Source organism: Eleutherodactylus coqui, chromosome 9 (genome assembly GCF_035609145.1).
Source record: "Eleutherodactylus coqui strain aEleCoq1 chromosome 9, aEleCoq1.hap1, whole genome shotgun sequence".
Taxonomy (NCBI): Eukaryota; Metazoa; Chordata; class Amphibia; order Anura; family Eleutherodactylidae; genus Eleutherodactylus; species Eleutherodactylus coqui.
The window spans coordinates 14,650,502-14,673,875 of NC_089845.1; the positions used below are offsets into that span (position 1 = coordinate 14,650,502).

General features: G+C 44.0%; 1 protein-coding gene across 1 annotated transcript in view; it reads left to right on the forward strand.

Moving 5' to 3' along the window:
• The window catches only part of TGFBR1 (transforming growth factor beta receptor 1), a 64,140-nt gene extending 43,718 nt beyond the window's left edge, over positions 1 to 20,422 (forward strand). The window contains exons 6-9 of the mRNA XM_066579141.1: positions 4,769 to 4,925; positions 11,477 to 11,601; positions 18,270 to 18,400; positions 19,603 to 20,422. Of these exons, the coding sequence (XP_066435238.1) occupies positions 4,769 to 4,925; positions 11,477 to 11,601; positions 18,270 to 18,400; positions 19,603 to 19,728 (539 nt within the window). The 3' untranslated portion in view covers positions 19,729 to 20,422. The remainder of the gene's footprint in view (positions 1 to 4,768; positions 4,926 to 11,476; positions 11,602 to 18,269; positions 18,401 to 19,602) is intronic.
• Positions 20,423 to 23,374: the final 2,952 nt, after the last annotated feature.

The following is a 23,374-nucleotide window of genomic DNA, read 5'->3' on the forward strand; positions in this document are numbered from 1 at the left end:
CTCTCTGCTGCATCTGACAGTGCCCTGATCTTACATAGAAAGCTGGGGTTCTGTGCTCTCTGCTGCATCTGACAGTCCCCCGATCTTACATAGAAAGCTTGTGTGGGTTCTGTGCTCTCTGCTGCATCTGACAGTCCCCCGATCTTGCATAGAAAGCTGGCGGTTCTGTGCTCTCTGCTGCATCTGACAGTGCCCCGATCTTACATAGGAAGCTGGCAGTTCTGTGCTCTCTGCATCTGACAGTGCCCCGATCTTACATAGAAAGCTGGGGTTCTGTGCTGTCTGCTGCATCTGACAGTGCCCCGATCTTACATAGAAAGCTGGGGTTCTGTACTCTCTGCTGCATCTGACAGTCCCCCGATCTTACATAGAAAGCTGGGGTTCTGTGCTCTCTGCTGCATCTGACCGTTCCCCGATCTTACATAGAAAGCTGGGGTTCTGTACTCTCTGCTGCGTCTGACAGTGCCCCGATCTTACATAGAAAGCTGGGGTTCTGTGCTCTCTGCTGCATCTGACAGTCCCCCGATCTTGCATAGAAAGCTTGTGTGGGTTCTGTGCTCTCTGCTGCATCTGACAGTCCCCCCGATCTTACATAGAAAGCTGGGGTTCTGTGCTCTCTGCTGCATCTGACCGTTCCCCGATCTTACATAGAAAGCTGGGGTTCTGTACTCTCTGCTGCGTCTGACAGTGCCCCGATCTTACATAGAAAGCTGGGGTTCTGTGCTCTCTGCTGCATCTGACAGTCCCCCGATCTTACATAGAAAGCTTGTGTGGGTTCTGTGCTCTCTGCTGCATCTGACAGTCCCCCGATCTTACATAGAAAGCTTGTGTGGGTTCTGTGCTCTCTGCTGCATCTGACAGTCCCCCGATCTTGCATAGAAAGCTGGCAAGTCTGTGCTCTCTGCATCTGACAGTGCCCCGACCTTACATAGAAAGCTGGCAATTCTGTGCTCTCTGCATCTGACAGTCCCCCGATCTTACATAGAAAGCTGGGGTTCTGTGGTCTCTGCTGCATCTGACCGTTCCCCGATCTTACATAAAAAGCTGGGGTTCTGTGCTCTCTGCTGCATCTGACAGTCTCCCGATCTTACATAGAAAGCTGGGGTTCTGTGCTCTCTGCTATGCAGAGGGAATAAGAGTGATAAGCATTCAGCCTCACGTAACTTGTGGAGTAATAAATTTACTGGCCTGTAATGCTGATAATAAGGGTTCAGACCACACCACATACCCAAGGACAGATTTAATTGAGTCTCACACTCTTTATACACCCCAGCCCCTCAAATGCTGGCAACGTACTCATTGGGTTTGGAAGAGCTTTATGATGAACTCTCTCAACCACAACTTCTGAGGAAATGGTTGAGGAAGTAAGAGTGGCTGGGACCTTAGGAAGTAGTAATTATGCTATCTTTGAATTTTGGATAAAAAGAGGAAGACCTGAGAAAACTCAGACCTCAAGTTGGGATTTCAGAAAGACAGATTTTAATGAACTCAGAAAGAGGGTAGGAAGAATCCAATGGCCAGATGTTCTTAAGGACAGAAATGTCCAAGAAGGTTGGGAAATATTGCGAAATGAGATTCTCAAAGAACAATCGTAACAATCTCTAAAAGAAGGAAGAATGGGAAGCATTTAAAGAGACTTAAAGAGACCAGGATGGATGAACGCAGAACTTGGCCAGATGTTAAAAACAAAGAAAAGTATGTTTATCAAATGGAGGGGGGGGGGGGGGGGGGAGAAATATGACAAGAAGAATATAATGTGGTCTGCAGAAACGGTAGGGCAAGTGTCAGAAAAGCTAAAGCTGATAATGAATTGATGCTTGCAACAGAGGCCAAAAGCAATAAAAAAGGATTTTTAAGGGTTTGTCAAAAGCAAAAGAAAAGTCAAAGATGCTATAAGATGAAAATGGTGAATTTGTTAAAAAGGATGTTGAGAAGGCCGAACTTTTAAATTCCTATTTTGTATCTGTTTTCTCTTAGAAAATAGATGGAACATCAACTGATCTTCCCTGTGCTATTGGGGAAATAAAAGAATGCAGGCTATCTATAAGCAGAGCGATAGTGAGGGAACACATAGCTAACTTAAATGAATTCAAGTCTCAAGGTCTGGATAAATTACATCCTAGGATATTAACCCCTTAATGACACGGCCTATTTTGGCGTTGAGGACCAAGCGATTTTTTGGTATTTTTCCATCTCCATTTTTCAAAAGCCATAACTTTTTTATTTTTCCGTGGACGCGGCCGTGTAAGGGCTTGTTTTTTGCGTGGCGATCTGTAGTTTTTATCGGTGCCACTTTTGGGTATATAGACAATATCGTACATTTATTTATTTATTTTTTTTTTTAATGATAACAGGGAGAGAAAACGCATCAATTCTGCCATAGATTTTTATTTTTTTTTTACAGCGTTAATCATGCAGCATAAATGACACACTAAATTTTTTCTGCGGGTCGGTACGGTAACAACGATACCAAAATTGTTATATTTTTTTTAGGTTTTTACACTTTTTTGCAATAAAACCCCCTTTTTTTGGAAATCTTTTTTTTTTCTCTATAGCTGCATTCAAAGTCCTGTAACTTTTTTATTTTTCTATGTACGGAGCTCTTTAAGGGCTTATTTTTTGCGAGACGAGCTGTAGTTTTTATTGGTACCATTTTGGGAAATGTACGGCTTTTTTGATCACTTTTATTGCATTTTTTGTGAGGCAAAATGCTAAAAATTAGCATTTTGCCTCTGTTTTTTAGCGTTTTTTTTTACGCTTTTTGTCGTACAAAATAAAAAGCGTGTTCAACTTTTTGTACACATCGTTACGGACGCGTCAATACCCAATATGTGGGGTTTTAGTTTTTTTTCCCTTTTTTTATGCTTAATATTAGAAAAAGCATAAAAAAGGGGTTTTTTACATTTTTTTTTTTTTACATTTTTCTTTTTTTTACACCTTTTCTTTTTTTTTTATACTATTTGAGTCCCTCTGAGGGACTTACATCACTGTGCCTATGATCTCTGTCATAAGGCATGGCAGAGCTACTGCTCTGCCATGCCTTATCGCTTGTACAGCGATTATAGGCACAGGCAATACAGGACGCCAGTGTCTGGCGTCCTGTTGCCATGGTGACAGACCGGGCTCTCGCGATAACATCGCGAGTTCCGGCCGGAGACACACAGGGATCGCGATCCCTCTGTGAACTCTTTCCCTGCCGCGATCTACTTAGATCGCGGCAGGGAAGGGGTTAACAGCGGCGGGCGCATCTCCGATGTCCCCCCGCTGTTGGAGCGGGACGCCGGCTGTGACTGACAGCCGGCTCCCGCTGCGGGATAGCGCGGGATCACATGTGATCCCGTGCTATCTCCAGGACGTACCAGGTACGTCATGTTGCGGGAAGTACCAGGCTGCCATGACGTACCAGGTACGTCCAGGAGCGGGAAGGAGTTAAAGGTAATTGCTAAGTCATCCGTCATAATCTTTGAAAATTCCTGAAGAACAGAAGTCCCAAAAGATTGGAAAAGGGCAAATGTTGTCCCTATGTTCAAAAAAGGGATGAAGATGAATACAGGAAACTACAGGCCTGTGAGCCTGACTTCTATGCCGGGAAAGATCTTTGAGCAAATTATTAAACAGCATGTATGCAAGTACTTGGATAAAAATGGAGTTATTAACCAGAGCCAGCATGGGTTTGTAATAAACAAGTCATGCCAGACTAATCTAATTTCCTTCTATAACAGAATCACTGACTGGGTTGCTCAGGGAAATGCGGTGGATATAGTTTATCTTGACCTTAGTAAAGCATTTGATAAAGTGTCTCACACCATACTTATTGAGAAAATGACCAAACATGGGATTGACAAGGCAACTGTTAGGTGGATTCACAACTGGCTGAGTGATCGTATTGAAAGAGTGGTCATAAAGTGGGGTACCACAAGGCTCTGTTGTGGTCCACAAATGATTTCGAGGAGGGAATTGATGGGTAACTGTCAAATTTGTTGACTACACAAAAAGCTAGGAGGGATAGCTAACAATAGGGAAGAAGAATATTCAAAAAGATCTAGAAAAGCTTGAACAATGGGTGGCGACTGACAGAATGGTATTTAACAAGGAGAAATGCAAAAGTCCTACATCTAAGCAAGAAAAATGAAAAACACACATACAGATCCTTTTATAATAATGTCTCTCTTATAGAATAATGCCTACCTGATAACCTTCATATAAAATTATGCCGCCTTTCAGTGCTTCCTTATATAGTAAGTGTTCCCGCCATGTAGAATGCCCCCTTATATAACGGTGTCCTCCCATATAGGGGAAAAAAAATACACATAAATATATAATATATATATATATATATACTTTCTGTTAGATTATTACAACTCGCTGCTGATCGGCCTCCCCTGCACCAGATTCTTCCCCCTCCAATCCATCCTGAATGCGGCAGCCACGCTCATCTTCCTGTCCAGCCGCTACTCGGAAGCCTCTGCCCTGTGCCAGTCACAGCACTGGCTGCCCGTCAAATATACCAGTGTTCCCAAACTCCAGTCCTCAGGGAACCCCAACAGATCAGGTCTTCAGGATTTCCAGGTGATGTAATTATTGTCAGTCCTCAGATATTACCACAGGTGTTCTTAGCATAGGATATCCTGAAAACATGACTTGGTGGTCCCTGAGGACTGGAGTTGGGGACCCCTGAAATATACAATTCAATTTAAAACGGCGCCCCTCATTGTGCAATTACCTGAGCTGCTGTGATCTTAATTGTACCTTTTATTCTTATTAATAGGAAAACCAGCGATTGCTCACAGAGACCTTAAATCCAAAAATATACTGGTTAAGAAAAATGGGACTTGCTGCATTGCAGACCTTGGATTGGCCGTGCGTCATGATTCAGCCACAGATACAATTGATATTGCACCAAATCACAGAGTCGGGACTAAAAGGTAATCTTTTTTTAGGCAATGTTTGGTAACAGAAGTTGGTGTCTTCATTGACAACAGGGTTAACCACTTGATGGTTCTACTGTTTACAGTCACTGTCATAGGAAATGTGTGTACAGTGATTCCTCAGGATGCAAGTGCCTTAGCTTGCAAGTTTTTTGACTTGCGAGCAGGCTGTCTCCCGAATTTCTGCTCTGATTTATGAGCAAAAACTCTGGGTACGAGCCTGCTTGCAAGTCAAAAAACTCGCAAGCTGAGGCTCGGGGGGGGGGGGGGGCCGGGGGGAGAGACTATACTCACCTGTCACCAGCATTTCGTCCTCGCGATGGTCTGTGGTGCTGCTGCAGGCTGTTGCTCCCTCCTCCACGTTGACGCAGAGCATTGCTTTCTGGGTGCTGACCTTGAATGCCCTCCCTCCAGCAAGCTAAGCTCTGATTGGTTAACTCAGCGCTGCGTCAGCCATTGAAAGACGGCGCTGGGTTAACCAATCACAGCTATTCAATGATGTAATTGAATGGCTGTGATTGGTTAACCCAGCGCCAAGTTTCATTGGCTGACGCGGCACTGAATTAACCAATCAGAGTTTGGCTTGCTGGAGGTGGAGAATTCAAGCCCCCGCATCCAGAAAGCAATGCTCTGTTGGCGTGGAGGAGGGAGCGTCAGCCTGAGGCAGCGACGCAGATCGGGGAACGCCAGCGGTAGGTGAGTATTGCGTTTTTGTTTTTGTTTTTTTTAACCTTTAGTTTCCCCATTGAAATGCATTGGAATACATTAATGGCATTTCAGTGGGGAAAAGTGCTTTGACATAAATGTTTTTTGGCTTACGAGCTCAGTCTTGGAATGTAAACTCTTATGTCAAGGCACCACTGTATTTGTAAGAAATCCTATTGTAAGCAGTGTGATGACTCCTTGTCCTGAGCGCACGGTATATACTGTTACATTGGCCTACACAGAGCTGTGAGGGGCTCAGAACACGTTGCTGCAGGCATCTGCTGCCCCTTCCTTCCCACTGCAGGCACCTGCTGCCCCTTCCTTCCCGCTGCAGGCACCTGCTGCCCCTTCCTTCCCGCTGCAGGCACCTGCTGCCCCTTCCTTCTATCCTAGGATTTTATTCAGGATTATTGAATTACTCGGCTAGCAAGATGAATAAGCATTTCTATAAACAAGTGGGACAAGATCATGCACTTGCTGCTTCCTGTGCAGTTGACAACTGACTGCAGTAAATGCAATTGATGATAACCGGTTAACCTCTTAGATGCTGCAGTCAATGATAACCACAGCATATAATTCGGTGAGACAGAGGGAAAAGGTTCCCTCTGTCACTTCATTGGCCACATTTTGATTATGGGTAGCCAAGTTGTTGTTATGGCAGCCAGATTCCCAGTGAAAGCCTCTAGGCTTGACATTATCGCACTTCTATTACAGTGTAAGCCTGAAGGCCTTTATGCCTCCAACAGGGAATGATAGACTGACAGCACAGGCAGAGTACACTGCAATATAAAAGTATACATTGTTGTTTTGGTATGCATTCACAGGTCGGTGTCTGTTGGTTTTCCTTGTAAATTTACAATTCAAATATCTTTTTAAAACAGACATTTGTATATAAATGCAAAGTAATTTCTGATTTTGGGGGTAACCTCTTTAAGGCTAATGCCCACGGCCGGATTTCTGCCGCGTTGTCCGCAGCTATTAGGTTCTATTGAACCTAATAGCTCAAGGTTCACGCTGCGAAATTCCGCAGCGTGAAATAAACCGCAGCATGTTCTAAATGCAGCTGGAATACGCGCGGCTGGCTTCCGTTGTAGTCAATGGAAGCCGTCCGTCGTGCTATACTTCTGCTGTAGAACAGCGGAAGTATCACGTGAATACGCGTCCCCGCCGGCCGTGTCATCTGATACGGACGGCGTGTTATGCATTGTACTGAGCATGTGGGCCGCATACGGCAAATCCGGAATGGTAAGTATGGAAGTTTTGGGGGTCACTGTTACTGACTCTGCTGCGATATTCGCTGGCGGAGTCTGTCACAGCCGTGGGCATGAGGCCTTAAACGAGGTCATCGAGGATTAGACCTCTTTTTTTTTTTTTTTTTTTTTTTTTAGTTCGCTGAAACTTCACTGATAAGTCAGCCCTGTGCCCCCTCACCTTCCTGGTCAGGAGGTGTTGCAGTGGCGGTCAGCGCCGTTTCGACAAGACTGAAATAGTGAATGATGACTTCACCTGAGTGACACTAATTATGACTGCTATATTCACCTATATTTTCTGTTGTTCCGAGTGTTCACGTGAATTAACTCATTCAGTGAATAGCTTCTTTTTCCATGTGAGTTCTATCCAAATCTGGACAAAACGCCTGCTGAAAGATTCTATGAACACAGTCTAAGGAACTGGAAAGTGAATGGAGGGATGGCCGCACACCACTGCTCCATTCACATGGCGGTGGGGGGTCCCAGCAGCCAGCCCTTTAGTGATCAGTCCAATAGTTAAGGCATAAATACCTTTTAAGTCCTGACATGGGCTACTAGCATTGTACTTTTTCCTGGGTTAGGCTTGTGACGCTGGAGAATTTACATTTATACCCTGACATTTCACAATATGGTTCCGAAAAAAAAATTGTTTAATCGCTCTTATCAGGATCAGTGGATTCTGCCACATCCAGAAGTGACACACGAGGAACCCCAATCTTCACCCTTTCACTTCACCAGTCAGGATCTGTAGAGGGAGCAGTGTTGCTATGGGCGGCGGCTCTAGAGGGAGCAGTGTTGCTATGGGCGGCGGCTCTAGAGGGAGCAGTGTTGCTATGGGCGGCGGCTCTAGAGGGAGCAGTGTTGCTATGGGCGGCGGCTCTAGAGGGAGCAGTGTTGCTATGGGCGGCGGCTCTAGAGGGAGCAGTGTTGCTATGGGCGGCGGCTCTAGAGGGAGCAGTGTTGCTATGGGCGGCGGCTCTAGAGGGAGCAGTGTTGCTATGGGCGGCGGCTCTAGAGGGAGCAGTGTTGCTATGGGCGGCGGCTCTAGAGGGAGCAGTGTTGCTATGGGCGGCGGCTCTAGAGGGAGCAGTGTTGCTATGGGCGGCGGCTCTAGAGGGAGCAGTGTTGCTATGGGCGGCGGCTCTAGAGGGAGCAGTGTTGCTATGGGCGGCGGCTCTAGAGGGAGCAGTGTTGCTATGGGCGGCGGCTCTAGAGGGAGCAGTGTTGCTATGGGCGGCGGCGCTAGAGGGAGCAGTGTTGCTATGGGCGGCGGCGCTAGAAGGAGCAGTGTTGCTATGGGCGGCGGCGCTAGAGGGAGCAGTGTTGCTATGGGCGGCCGCTCTGGAGGGAGCAGTGTTGCTATGGGCGGCGGCTCTAGAGGGAGCAGTGTTGCTATGGGCGGCGGCGCTAGAGGGAGCAGTGTTGCTATGGGCGGCGGCGCTAGAGGGAGCAGTGTTGCTATGGGCGGCGGCGCTAGAGGGAGCAGTGTTGCTATGGGCGGCCGCTCTGGAGGGAGCAGTGTTGCTATGGGCGGCCGCTCTGGAGGGAGCAGTGTTGCTATGGGAGGCCGCTCTGGAGGGAGCAGTGTTGCTATGGGCGGCCGCCGCTCTGGAGGGAGCAGTGTTGCTATGGGCGGCCGCCGCTCTGGAGGGAGCAGTGTTGCTATGGGCGGCCGCCGCTCTGGAGGGAGCAGTGTTGCTATGGGCGGCCGCCGCTCTAGAGGGAGCAGTGTTGCTATGGGCGGTCGCCGCTCTAGAGGGAGCAGTGTTGCTATGGGCGGCCGCTCTAGAGGGAGCAGTGGAATTAAATTGGTAGTAGCCCCAGATAGAATCTGACTCGTATAGCTCCCAGCAGCTAGCGCTTCTAGTTAGAGGCACATGGTAGTGCTGGCGTCTACACTTGTAAGGTACAGTCAGCAAAAAAAAAGAATCAACTATATATTATGAAACCTGCAGCCCCAGACACCCACCTCCCCCTCCAGTCATATTACATTTGGAAAAACCCATCCAGTCATATCAAATTTTCATTGTAGATTTTGAACTGGCCTCGTATAAATTCAGCAGAGAACTGCATTTTTAGCCCCTTCTATATATTTTTATCAGGGTTTGCTTGTTTTTTGAGCATCGTGCAATGACCAATTGACATGAAGTCTTGCTCACAGTATAATCTCGACTTGGAGAAGGTTATAAGCTAAATAATTTGCTTAATAAGCTAAAGAATTCAGAAATTTTGTTGTCTTGGCAACCTTATTTACATTTTTTGTCTGTGCTTGAAAATTAATGCAGCAACCCCCAAATTTGCTTTCACCAATGGATTCTACGCACTCGATTTAGTATTCCTGGTTATTTCCAACAAGTGATTCTCACTAGAAGAGTCAAATTTTACTCAAATCGGACCAGAACTGGGAATTTGTATACGAAACAAACCGATTTTGTGTCTTAGATAAGATGCCAAGCAAGTGAAGGACCTGTTGGGCAGAAGGACAACAGCCGCGCTTAAGTAGCAGCCGCTCGAGTAGCTGCAGCGCCTGAGCAAACTAACGCCCAACTCGAAAATTACTGCAAGCGACAAGCCGCCGCTCGACTAGCTGAAACGCTGGAGCAAACTACAGTGGTGCCTTGGGTTAAGAGTTTAATTTGTTCCGTAACAGAGATCTTAACCCAAAACGCTTGTAAGTCAAATCAATTTTTCCCATTGAAATGAATGGAAAAGCCATTAATCCATTCCGGATCGTGAAGCTCTCCCACTGATTTCAATGGGAATGGCGGCCCCATTGAGAACAAGGCTCTTAACCCACGTTTTTGCTCCCAAATCAGAGCAATAATTCGGGAGAGAGCCTGCTCAAGTTAAAAGGCTTGTAAACTGAGGCACTCTTAACCCAAAGTATCAGTGTATTAATAATAAAATGAACTATACGTGCCCCTCCACAGCTGCAGCTCCGCTATGGTCCCGGTGATTGTTGTGACAGATGTCACAGAAGCTCAGGTGACCGATGCAGCCAATGAGAGGCTGCAGTATCATACTCCTGAACTCCGGGCATCGTGACACTCAGGATGTGAGCAGCGATGCTGCATTATTTTAATACAGGGGATCCTATTGAAGTGGGGTTGTCCAGTAACTAAACAAACCCTTTCATTAAAATTAATGCAGGTCGCTACAGGTGAGGCGTCAAATGTCTATGCATAACAGCCCAGCCCAGACTGAAAGTTTAATATGTCTTCTTCATATCAGTAGCAAGCAAAGTTTTTAACCATTCACACAAACAACAAACAGTTACATGACACCGGTAATGGGTAATTCTGCCACTAATATTAGCCTGAAGACCCAGTCCTTTGCCCTTCTATATTCCAGCGGTCATAACGTTCTTATTTTTTGGTAATGCAACACTAATGACACTTTGTACTTAGCGGGACGAGTTCTAGTTTTTACAGGAACCAGTTTCTTTTAATAATTAAATACAGGGCAATGGGGGGAAAAATCTTTCACCACTGTTTTTGGGACTTCTTTTTTCAGTGTTCGCAGTGAGGTATAGATATTATGTTGCCTCTCTTCAGTGGGTAGTACGAACTTAACACAAAATTTATAAAGGGTTTTTTTTACTATTCTTGCACAATATAAACCTTCTATATAAAACTATGTGACGCCACAATCCAGGACAAGAGCATTACTAGCTTTGTCCACAGAGCTGTATATGGGCTTGATTTTTGCAGTGCAACTTTAGTTTTTATCGGTACCCCTGTTGTGCAGAAGTGAGATGAACAGAAAATGCCTATTTTAGCTTTTTATTTTATTTTATTTTTTTTCTCTGTGGAATTTATTATGCTAGATAAATATTATTTTATAGTATGGGTTCTTATGGATGTGCCGGGCTGCATCTCAGTGTGGGAGGGTGCAGCTGTGCTGGGGGAGTAGATGGCTTGAAGGTCGGAGTAGTGTTTACACTAGGTACTGGGGGAGGGCAATCACAAGGATAGGGGGAAACCATGTAGACAGAGATCTTGGAACTGAGGAATGGAGGTGGAGCGAGGGTGTGGTTAGTACAGTTAGAACTGGCAGAAAATCTAAGTAGGATAACGAATACAAATAATGATTTTTTGTTATTGCCCCCTTTATGTTTTTATTTACATTTTATTCACAATGGTTTTCTGTTTCTGACTTATTTTTTTTCCAAAAGGCATGCATATCTGACGATTGATGTTTAAGATTATTTTAGAAAATCCCATTTAATATCTGTCTCTTTATTTTGAGGTTTATAGTTGGATTTAAATCCATAACTATGTGCCTTTTTAAAGGGATTTCCCCACAACTTAAAATTGCGTCATCACCTCTCCATACTTCCTAGTGGTTGCTGACCAGGACATGCGACTGCTGCAGCCAATAACTGGCTATAAAAGGTCACTGCTGTGTTCAGTGATTGGCTGCAGCAGTCACATGTCCTGGTCAGCAGCCACCAGGAAGGATGAAGAGGCTATGAAGCAATTTTAAGTTGTTGGGAAAGCCCTTTAGGAATGCAGTAACTAACCTGAACTTATCAGTTGTTAAATGCTCCAGGTAGTAGATCCCAACCAGTTGTAACTGCTCTTCGTATTACAGGTACATGGCACCAGAGGTTCTGGATGATTCTATAAATATGAAACATTTCGAGTCCTTCAAGCGAGCTGATATCTATGCAATGGGATTAGTCTTCTGGGAAATCGCCCGGCGTTGTTCAGTAGGCGGTAAGTCCAGATTTCTTGAACTGGATTATGTTCCTCCATCAACGCATCTGCTCCCTCACATGCAATCCCAGGATAGCATGGAAGCTGGAGGCTTAACGGGGGCCCTCCAGGCTTGTTGTGTATGTTGTCCTATTAAACTTGACTAAAGGCAGGGTCTAAAATGCCAATCTGTCATTGAGAAATTTGACAGACCTAATGCATTGCACTACATAAGTAGTGCAGTGTATAACTGAAGCAATCAAATGACATGTTCAAATCCCCTTGTTGGACAAATAAATGTAGTAAGAAAGAAAAGCGATTAAAAAAATCACTCTTAATTTGGCCATACAAAAAATGTGTTTAAAAAAAAAAAACCTGTAAAATGTATGAGTTGCTGTTTTGTATGCCTTTGCTCCCAAAACATGTGATAAACCATTAAAAAGTGATCTATAACCCCCAAAATTGTACCCGTGAAAACATAAGCTTATCTTGCAAAAAACGAGCTCCAAGCTCTGTAGACAAAAAATAGAAAAGTTATGGCTTTCTGAAAAGTCACATTTGGTGTTGCCGTAATACTGACCAAGTCCTTTATGCCGCAAAATGAATGTCATACAGATGAAACCTCTACAACTATGACTGAGCTGATGTTCTCAAAAGTACTACTACTTCCACGAGTAGATTAATATACAGAGGGGGCAAGTTTCCAAATAGGAGTCCCGTTGGGAAGTTCTCCGCAGGTCTGACTGAAAGTCTCAGCTCTATGAAGATGTAGGAGAAAGTGGGTAGCAAATCAATTGGCACACTTTCTCCTATTGCCAGTAATGAAAATAAAACGCATTGAGCTAAATCAACATGTTGGAAAAATTGGTAAATTTTGTTAACAATGGACAGTGAAAATGAAGAATTACAAGCTCCTGTGGGGTCAAAACGTTCACTGCACCCTTTGATGAATTCCTTGAGGGGGTATAATTCCTAAAATGAAGTCCCTTTTGAAGGGATTTTCCCTGTAATGGCATGTCAGGGGGATCTGAGTCCTGCCATATGTCCTGCACTTATGGGGCATTTCCATACTCGTTATTATACAAAAAAAAACTCCCAGTTGATTTCCAGCATGGGGTCTATCTGAGGGGAGGTTATGTTTTGGCACCTCATGGTGTCTACAAACTTGGAATGCGGACTCGAGCTAGTACTGCTTAGATGCTGCTCTACTTCTGAGGTCCAAGTCTGGGTGTACACAAGGACCACACGTCGGAGAGTTCCAAAACCTCGAGGATTTGTATAATAGTGAGGTTTACCATAGTAACCTATTATGTTAGGCTGAATGAAGAGAATGTCCATCCAGCTCAGCCTGTTTCAACCCCTTGTTGATCCAGAGGAAGGCAAAAAAAAAAATCAAGCGGCAGAAGCCAATTAGCCCATTCGGGAGGGGGGGGGGGATTCCTTCCCGACTCCGTAATGGCAGAATAATTCCTGGATCAACCTTTTATTGTTCCTACATAAATGTAAGACCCGGAACAACAACCCCGCTGGTTACCTGATGTCCTTTAGTATCTTTTCGCTCGAGAAAGACGTCTAGTCCCCTCTTAAACTCCTCCATTGATTTTGCCATCACCACATCCTCGGGCAGAGAGTTCGACAGTCTCACTGCTCTTACAGTAAAGAACCCCCTTCCTTGTTGGGGATAAAACCTGCTTTCTTCTAGAAGTAGCGGAAGCCCTCTTGTTACCATCACAGTCCTCGGTATAAACCGATCATGGAAGAGATCCTTGTATTGTTCCCTCATGTATTTATACATAGCTATTTGATCACAATTTTGATAGCCTCTCTGGGTATTCCAGTCCTCTCATTCCATTTATTAATTTAGGTGCCCTTCTTTGAACCCCCTCAAGCACTGCAACATCCTTCCTGAGCACCGGTGTCCAGAACTGTACACAGTATATCATGTGGGGCCTGACAAGTGCCTTATATAGCGGTAGAATAATGTTCTCATCCTTTGCCCCTATACCTCTTTTAATGCACCCCAAGACTTTATTTGCCTTTGCAGCAGCTGACTGGCATTGGTTACTCCAGTTTAGTCTACATTCCACTTGTAATCCCAGGTCTTTTTCCATCTCACTTTTCCCTAGCAGCACCCCATTTAGTGTGTATTGGTGACATCTGTTTCTCCTGCCCATGTGCATAACCTTGCATTTATCCGCATTGGACTTCATTTGCCATTTTTCTACCCAAGCCCCCAGCTTATCTAGGTCCTTTTGCAGCCGTACATTGTCCTCCGTTGTATTAATTGTCTCATATAATTTTGTATCATCTGCAAATATTGATACTTTACTGTGCAGTCCCTATATCAGGTCATTGATAAATATATTGAACAGAATGGGGCCTAGTACTAAACCCTGTGGCACCCCACTAGCGACTGTGGTCCAATCTGATTACGAACCATTTATTACCACCTTCTGCTTCCTTTCTCTTTGCCAGTTCTTTACTCGAATACACACGTTTTCACCCAGTCCAAGCTGCCTCATTTTATATATCAGCTTCTTATGCGGCACGGTGTCAGATGGTTTAGAGAAATCAAATTATACGAGATCAATAGACTCTCCCAGGTCCAGCTTAGAGCTTACTTTATCGTAGAAGCTGATCAAATTGGTCTAACATGATCGCCCCCTCATGAACCCATGCTGGTGAGGAGTTATTCCGTTGTTCTCCTTGAGGTATTCTAGGATGGCGTCTCAACCCCTTTTTGTAAATTTGAACCACACTGGCAATGCGCCGATCCAATGCTACAACCCCAGTCTAGATAGTGTCCATAAATCTAAGAAATAGCGGTCTAGCTATCACATCACTTAGTTCCTTTAGAACCCTTAGCTGTATTCCATCTGGGCCCGGCGATTTATCGATTTTAATCCTCTTTAATCGGCTCTGCACTTCCGCCTGTGTTAGGTATGTTAGGTTCCTTTTATTCCCCTGCATCTCATGTGAAATTTCCTTTTCATTCATGAATACACTTGAAAAGAAACCATTTAATAGATTTGCCTCTCCCATCCCCATCGTCTTCTATGATTTCTCCTGCATTTTTCGTTAAAGGGCCAGCGCTCTCAGTGCAAATCCGTTAAAGAATAGTTTAGGGTTGTTTTTGCTCTCTTTGGCGATCAGTCTTTCTGCCTCCTCCTTAGCAATCTTGATCTTACCTTTACATATTTTGTTTTTTTCCCTGTAAGATTTTAGCACTTCTTCGCTGCCTTCTTGTTTTAGTAGTTTAAACGCTTTTTTTTCCGTTTATTGCCCCCCTTACAGTCTTGTCGAGCCACATTGATTTCCTTCTACTTGAGGTTCTTTTTTTTTTTTTTCTTTTTTTTTTATAAAGGGTATGAACTGCTTTCATGAAGTAATTAGTATGTTTTTAAACTTATCCCATTTGTTGTCTGTACTGATATTTTTGAGGATGTTGTCCCAATTAATGTTACCGATAGTTGTTCTGAGCTGATCAAATTTTGCTTTACTAATGTTTTGTCGCTCCCTGATAAGGTTTCTTATTAAATGACAGCTGGAAATTAATTATATTGCGGTCACTATTTCCCAAGTGCTTCTTAACCTGCATCCCCATTATTCGGTCCGGTTTGTTAGTACTAAGTCCAGAGTTGCCCTGCCTCTAGTTGGTTCCTGCACAAGTTGGGTAAGGTAACTAATTGTTCTCAAGAACTTATCACCCTTGTGAGATTTACAGTTTTCGTTTTCCCATATTATAGCTGGATAATTAAAGTCCCCCATAAAAATTACTTCATTGTGGTCTAACACCTTTTCTATCTTCCTTAATAATATTTCAGTTTCTTCTGTTGCTTATGGTGGCCTATAGAAAACCCCTATCGTTATTTTGTTGTTTTTTTTTTTCTCCCTGTATTTCTACCCACAGAGATTCCACATGTTCATCTCCTGCCCCTAGATCGTCCCGTAGCCTCGGAATTAAGTACGATTTAACGTACAAACACAACCCTCCCCCTTTCTGTTCCCCACGGTCTCTTCTGAAGAGATTGTGACCCTGTTAATTCACTGCCCAATCGCACTTATCATCAAGCCATGTTTCCGTTATTCCAACTATATCGTAGTTTTTATCAGTTATTTTCGTTTCAAGCTCACCCACTTTACCGATCAGACTTCTTGCATTCGTAGCCATACAATTTATACGGTTGTTTTTGTTCTTTAAATTCATTTTGCTACTAATGGTACTATTGGCTGTTCTGTCGGTTCTACCTGTACTAACCCCACCCCCTGCTCGACCCCCATACTCATTACTTGGACCCAGGTCGCTATTGCCACTGTCTAACTCCCTGTTTATCTTTTTTGTGCTTCCTCCCCCCCCCCCCCCCCAGTCCCTAGTTTAAACACTCCTCCAGCCTTCTAGCTATCTTCTTCCCCAGCACAGCTGCACCCTCCCCATTAAGATGCAGCCCGTCCCTACGGTAGAGCCTGTAGCCGACAGGAAAGTCAGCCCAGTTCTCCAGGAACCCGAACCCTTCCTTCTTACACCAACTCCGGAGCCACTTGTTTACCTCCCTAGGGTCCTGCTGCCTTTCTAGTGTGGCTTTTGGTGCAGGTAGTATTTCCGAGAAAACTACCTGGGAGGTTCTCGCCCTAATCTTGCATCCCAGGTCTCTGATATTGTTTTTGAGGGCCCTACATTGAACGCCTTTAAAAATATGGGGATAAAAATGTCTTGTTGTCGCAGGCTGAGGCGTCACATCTAGAGGCCCAGTTTCCAACCGCTGGAGAAACTCTGCAATAAAATACTTGGGCATACAACTACCTGCGGATATCTCCCAGGTGTTTAAATTAAACTTTATACCTTTCGCCACTAATTTAGAGAGGGCTCAATATATGGAAATCCCTACTCCACTTCTGGAGTGGGAGGATCAATGCCTTTAAGATGGATTCTTTACCCAGATTCCTCTATCTTTGTCAGACGATTCCAATAAAACTCCTGAGCTACCTAAAGAAACTGCGCTCCTTGGTCATGGTGTTCATATGGAGAGGAAAGAAACCTTTAATGCGTTTTGCCCTTCTCACGAGGCTTAAAGGGGAGGGGGAATCTGCAGTTCAAGGCCTCCATGCGAGGACCCCTGTCTTGGGTCTACCGAGCACTCCAATCCTTCGCCTCTAGGACGTTATGACTCCTTTGGGCCTGAGGCCGTTAGCGGAGATCACAGGAGAGGGGTGGACCTTGCACTGGTTCATGGTTGAAATATTTTCAACTGGAGGGTTTTGTGGGCTCCCTGACCCCTCAGGTGAATTTTTCTGGCCCCCTCACTGCTTTTGAGCAATTATGTATGGGCTTCATATTAAGTAACAGATGGAAATTAACTATGTTGTGGTCACTATATCGCAAGCGTCCCCCAACCTGCACCCCCGTGATTTTGTCCAGTCTGTTGGTTAATACGAAGTGGCCCTCCCTCGAGTTGGCTCCCGCGCAAGTTGGGTAAAGGCCCATTTAAGCACTATGATTATCGCTCACAATTCGCTCAAAACATAGTCGTTCTGTCTAAATGCGCGGCCATCGTGCACCGTTCGTGCACTATTCATTCATCGGTGATTTCTAGCAAGCTAGAAATCACCGATGACTCTTATCAGCGCCGCACGCTGATTTTCTCCGCACTGATGAAATCTTTCAGATGGTATCCCGCTGGCAGTTCTCAGTGGGACACCAGCTGAAAGCTCTGAGAACAATGTAGCTGTTTGCATATACAAAACAGCTACTTTGTTCTCAGAGCTATCATGGCGGTATGCCTCTCTGCCTGCATTAACTCTTAAGTTGCTAATTCGCTACATAGTTATGCAAAGATGATCGCTCAAAACTGTCACTCAAACTATCATTTTGAGCAATATCTTTCAGTGTAAATGGGCTTTAAGGCCTTTAATTGTTCTCAAGGACTTATCACTAGAGTTGAGCGAACATACTCTGCGGAACCTGATGCTCGTTCGAGTATTAGCTTACTCAAGAGAGAGGGGGAGGCAGAGGGACAGAGAGACAGAGACAGACCCCCCCCCCCCCCCCGCCCCCCCCCAAAAAAAAGCTCAGGACCCGGCGGCCCACATACAAAAATGCTCGAGTCTCCCATTGTAGTCAATGCGGTTCGTTACTGGAGTAGAGCTCTCGAACTTTACGAAAAGCTCGACTTTAATAACGAGGACCCGAGCATTTGGGTGCTCACTCATCTCTACTTATCACCCTTTTGAGATTCACAGGTCTTAGCTTCCCATATTGTATCTGGATAATTAAAGTCCCCCATAATTAACTAATTGCAGTTTGACACCTCTATTTGTCTTATTAAGTTTCCAGTTTCTTCTGTTATTTTTGGTGGCCTATAGGATTTTGTTATTTTTCCCTTCCTGTATTTCTACCTATTTGAGATTCCACACATTCATCTCCTGCACCTATATCTTCCCGTAGCCTCGGCATTAGGACTTAACATACAGACATACTCCTCTCCATTTCTGGTTCCCAGGCTCTCTTCTGGAGAGATTGTAACCCTGTAAGGTAAGTATGTTTGTTTTTATTGTTTTAACCCTTTTTGTTTTTTATTTTAAAAAGTTAATTGTAACCAGACAACCCCATTAACATTAACGTTTAGGTGAATTTTTTCCAACATTATGTTGTCATGGCATTCAAACAGAGTATATTGTATTGATAATTCTAGGAATCCATGAGGATTATCAGCTGCCTTACTACGACCTTGTTCCATCGGATCCATCAGTTGAGGAGATGAGAAAAGTGGTTTGTGAACAGAAACTGAGACCAAACATTCCAAACAGATGGCAGAGCTGTGAAGTATGTATGCACAAAATACACCAGAGCATCCCCTCTTAAGCCGCATGCAGACGGGCAGGTTAGATCCGGCTGCGAGGATTCTCGCCACGGGACCCTACCCGAGCGCCTGCGGAGAGCAGCGCGTACTCGCCCCCGGCTCCGGCTGTTTGATGTGCTGGCTTGCATGGCAGCCGGCGCATGCGCAGACCGGAGCCTGTGGCCGGGCAGTGACGTTTCTGAGAAATAAAACATGCCACAGTTTGTTTGCTGCGCGAGATTTCGCGCGGACAAACTGCGGCCGTCTGCCTAGGATTGTGTTTGCTAACGCAATCCTATGGCAGCTTCCAAGGGCGGAAATTCCGCGGGAAATCCTGCCGCGGAATTTCCGCCCCTCTGCAGGCGGCCTTATATGAGCTAAGTAGTGGATATGCTAGACTGTACCTGTGGGGGGCAGTAGAAGTCAAGATTGGGCCACTAGCTTGTTCCCTTTGAACCCAGGAATGGTAAAACTTCCTCCTTCCTTGTTTGTCATCACCAATTCATGTTGAATATACATTAATGGACCATATGGGGGAGGTTTGTGTTTTGTGACCCACGGTCCCCTTTTTAAACTGAATTTTTATTATTCAAATTATTGTTGAATTGTGCGAAAATGAACGATAATCATTCAGTGTAAAACTGCAAGAGATTGGACAGTTGATGCACTTATCAATTGTCGCCCATTTTAAGGTCCTCTTACATGGAGCAATTGGAACAAGCAAACAAATAATTTGGTTTCAAAAAGCGTCCCTTTACATGCAGATAATTTACATTTTTCATCATTTTTCCCCTTCAGGAGAGTCTGGAAAGGTCTAGGAGGGGTGTGTGAACAATGACTGGCAAACAAATCATGATGGTTATGCTAATAAATGGCAAGGATAAGCAAATTAATAGTCCCCTTCCAATCCTTGTCCACGTTTACACTGCGTGATTATAGTTTATCTTCGCATGATTTGGCGATTATTTGAATGATCATTCCATATGAAAGGGCCGTCTGCATAAAAGTTATTTTTTCTACTATATTTCAGACCTTTATCTGCTTTTCTGTTGAGTTTTTTTTTTTAAGGTTATAAAAAGGCATCTTGAATTGTAGAAGTCTTCGATCTAATACGTTTATACGTTCTTTAGTGTTTTCCATTGCAGTTTAGGTGACCTGCTTAAAGGATTTCTTTCTTCTTTACCAGGCATTACGTGTGATGGCCAAAATAATGCGAGAGTGCTGGTACGCCAATGGGGCGGCGAGGCTTACTGCTTTACGGATTAAGAAAACCTTGTCACAGCTTAGCCAGCAAGAGGGCATAAAATTGTAATGCATTATCCGAAGAACCAGTGTTCTACCTCACCGAGGGAACAGTCTAACAATGCTGCCTTTCTGAAATGTCATAGGAGAACCCTGCGACCCGTCGCATACATACAAGCGCTCTGCATTCCCATTGTATGCTGTGATCGCCCTCTTCCCAGGACATTTTGTAAATGTGTATTTAGGAATATTTCTAATGATACAATTGTCCCCTTCTCCTATTTAATTCCTCCAACGTCCCCCACAGCCTTCACTCCAGCTTATGAACATTTTGGAGATGCCAGGAATCTTGTTTTTGCTCTTCTGGGTTCCCTTTGGCTTTCCTTCTAGCTTGCTGTCAGGCATTTTGAATGCCTTTTAAAATCATGTTGCTTACAAATACCTCACAATGATTTGGGGACATTATGCAAATTGCTCTTTATCTAGTACTTTACTACATGCCTTCAACAAGTAATGGTATTACCGGTAAGTGCCACGCACAGTTCGAGATACTATTGTGTGTGTTTTGTGTGTTTGCTTTTTTATCCGAACCACTGAACATCTTATGCAACAGTGCGCTTTGCATCGTATGCGAAGAAACTAAACGAGTGCTGGTTTGAAAAAAAAACACTATTTTATAAGCCAAATTATTTCAAGCATTTTTTTGTGTGCTATGCCATTCCCATGTTATGGTTTTCTGTAAATATACTTTATTATGTACATGGCTCCGTGGCTATTGGTAGAAATGTTGGAACACTTGAATGACTGTGTATTAGCATTGGCCGCAAATATTCAGGACCTTAATGTTGACACTAGATTACCTCCATTCACTGCCTGCAATGAAATATATTGAAAATAATGAGGAATTGGAGACCCAAATTATATTACTGACTCACTTAACATTTAGTACACGCTAAGTAAGCCTTGCTTTTGTCAAACATATTGAAATTGTGCGCTTTAGATTTTTGGGTCAGCATTAAGTGTAGCAAATCTGCTTGGGTTTGGCTATTGGGATGTTTGGATAAGATGATCACTTGCTTAAAGGCCCTTTTACACAGGACGAGCTGTGGGGCACACGATGTCCGACACTCATCCTCGTGTATCCTCACTGGGGTGCTGTTACAAAGGATCGCTCAGAGCGCGGCCGCCATAAAGGCAGAGTGGGCCGGAGACCGTTCTCTTCCCCCGAAAGCCTCCATTCACTGTAAGCAGCAGTAGTTCAATACTGACCGGCAGGTCGTTCGGTTTTCAAGCTTGCTGAAACCTGAACAACTCAGTAGCTCTCGCTAAGTAAATCAGTCTCTGTATGCATTTACACAGGACAACTATCGTTCAAAACCTCAGAAGAGCATGGATAGTTAAACAACTACTAACAATAATCGTCCCATGTAAAAGGGCCTTATGTGTATTGCTAGTAAGTGCAGAAACCAACACTGATGCTTTTCATAAAGTTAAGCCAGCTTTCCAGTTTCCTTGAATAGGGGCTCACTCAGACAAGAATGCTTAACCTGCATATTGTGATTGTTCTCAGTAAGGGAAACCAAGTATATTTGTAATGTTACATAATGTTATTGCAAGCTTTCGGATCATATATACATTATACACACACATATACACAAATGCAGAGGCAACACCCCTCTTGACCTAAAAACATATGTTCACACACAGAAATTTGAGACTGATTTGCACTTAATGCAAATGTGATGGTCTTTTTGATCTGTTACGGGTGGGAACTGTGCCATCTGAGGTCTGTGGGTCGATCAATCAGTTTTCGGTATAGGGATGTCTGTATTGAGTTGTTTGAAATTTTTATGGTGGTGCCCAAAAAGTTGATTTCTGTGTACAAGTAGTTTAACCTGACAGTTCACATCCTAAGCACATCAACAAGTCCAACATCTACGGCCAGGCCATCAGATATAACTGAATTTGTTCCAACCCAACAGACAGAGTGGAACATTTACACAATCCCACATCACCAGAGCCACCAGGATACCCAGAAATCAACTACTCCAATACACTAAGCAGGAAGAAAACAATTAATCATGTACTAGTAGTGACCTAGAATTCACAGCTAGAGGTACTGAGGAAAACCGCAAGAAAAACTCCACCATGTTCCTGGACCCTCTGCTTCTGTGTTACAGGAAACCTCCAAACCTGAGGAACTTTATAATCAGGAGTGCATTACCCTCTGACACACAAAAAGGAGCTTATCCCTGTAATGTTAGAAGCTCCAAGACCTGCTCACATATACTGACTGCGGACAGGATACGGATCCCCAACACATAGCAGGACTATAAGATCCCAGGGACATTCACATGTTCCACCTTCAATGCTGTGTACCTGATCCAGTGCAGGGAATGACCTGTTGGGGGGCTTTATATCGGGAAATAAAAGGACAAAAACTGAGCCAGGATGAAATCTCATCACCACACGATTGGAGAGGGAAAGACGGAATTATCTGTGGCAGAACGTTTTTGTGGTCATGGGCACAGCATAGAGCAGATGAGAGTTGTTATACTGAAGGGCAACTTCAAGTCGCAGCGTCACAGAAGCATTTGTGAGTATAAATTTATGGCCATTTTTATACTTTCAAAAATGGAATAAAACTTGGAGCGGGATTCTTGCATCAGTGGAGAATATGAAAGGTCTGAAGGAGGTCAAGAGGAATGTCTTCTTGGTGTTCTCTCTTCCCAATCATTGTTTAAAAAAAAAATTTAAAAAAAAACTTCATAAAAATTCATACATTGATTTAAAGGAATGCTGCAATCCAATTGGTGGCGCTGCAGAGGTATTGTTACATCTCCCTTATGTGCAGGTCTAAAGGAGAGATGTGATTGTTCTCCGCAAGAGAAACCACGTAATCTTGTAGATATGATACCGTTTAATGGCTAACAAAAATACATGATGTAATAATAGCGAGCTTGCGAACCAACGCAGGGTTCTTCTTCAGGCTTAATGGATTGGATCTGAAGAGGCATGGATATTTATGCACACTTATGACAAGGCACAGATATGGATGTGATTGGTTGGCACTTAAAAGGAATTCTGCAACAGCAAACAAACTTTTGTCTAGGCACTGATAGTGGAGTGAAAGTTTTATGGTCCCTAAATTACTGTGGGGGGGGGGGGAGGTCAGGCAGGCTAGAAATGCTACAAGAGGTACACTGACATTTTTAGCTAAACACTGATAAGGGAGTGAAAGTTTATGGTCCCTGAATTACTGTTGCTGGGGGTCTTATCTGTGCAATAAATATCTCACACTTCCCATTCACGCATAAATCATGGGGAATAATTTAACCCAGTATTCAGCGTGTCAAAGGTTGTTATCAATTTTATATTCCCAAATTCTTCTGTGGTTTTGTGACTTGAAATCATCCTTCACAAAACCACAGAATAATTTGGGAATATAAATTGATGACAACCTTTGACACGCTGAATACTGGGTTAAATTATTCCCCAGTATTTATGCGTGAATGGGAAGTGTGAGATATTTATTGCACAGATAAGACCCCCATCAACAGTAATTCAGGGACCATAAACTTTCACTCCCTTATCAGTGTTTAGCTAAAAATGTTAGTGTACCTCTTGTAGCATTTCTAGCCTGCCGACCCCCCCCCCCCCCCCCAACAGTAATTTAGGGACCATAAAACTTTCACTCCACTATCAGTGCCTAGACA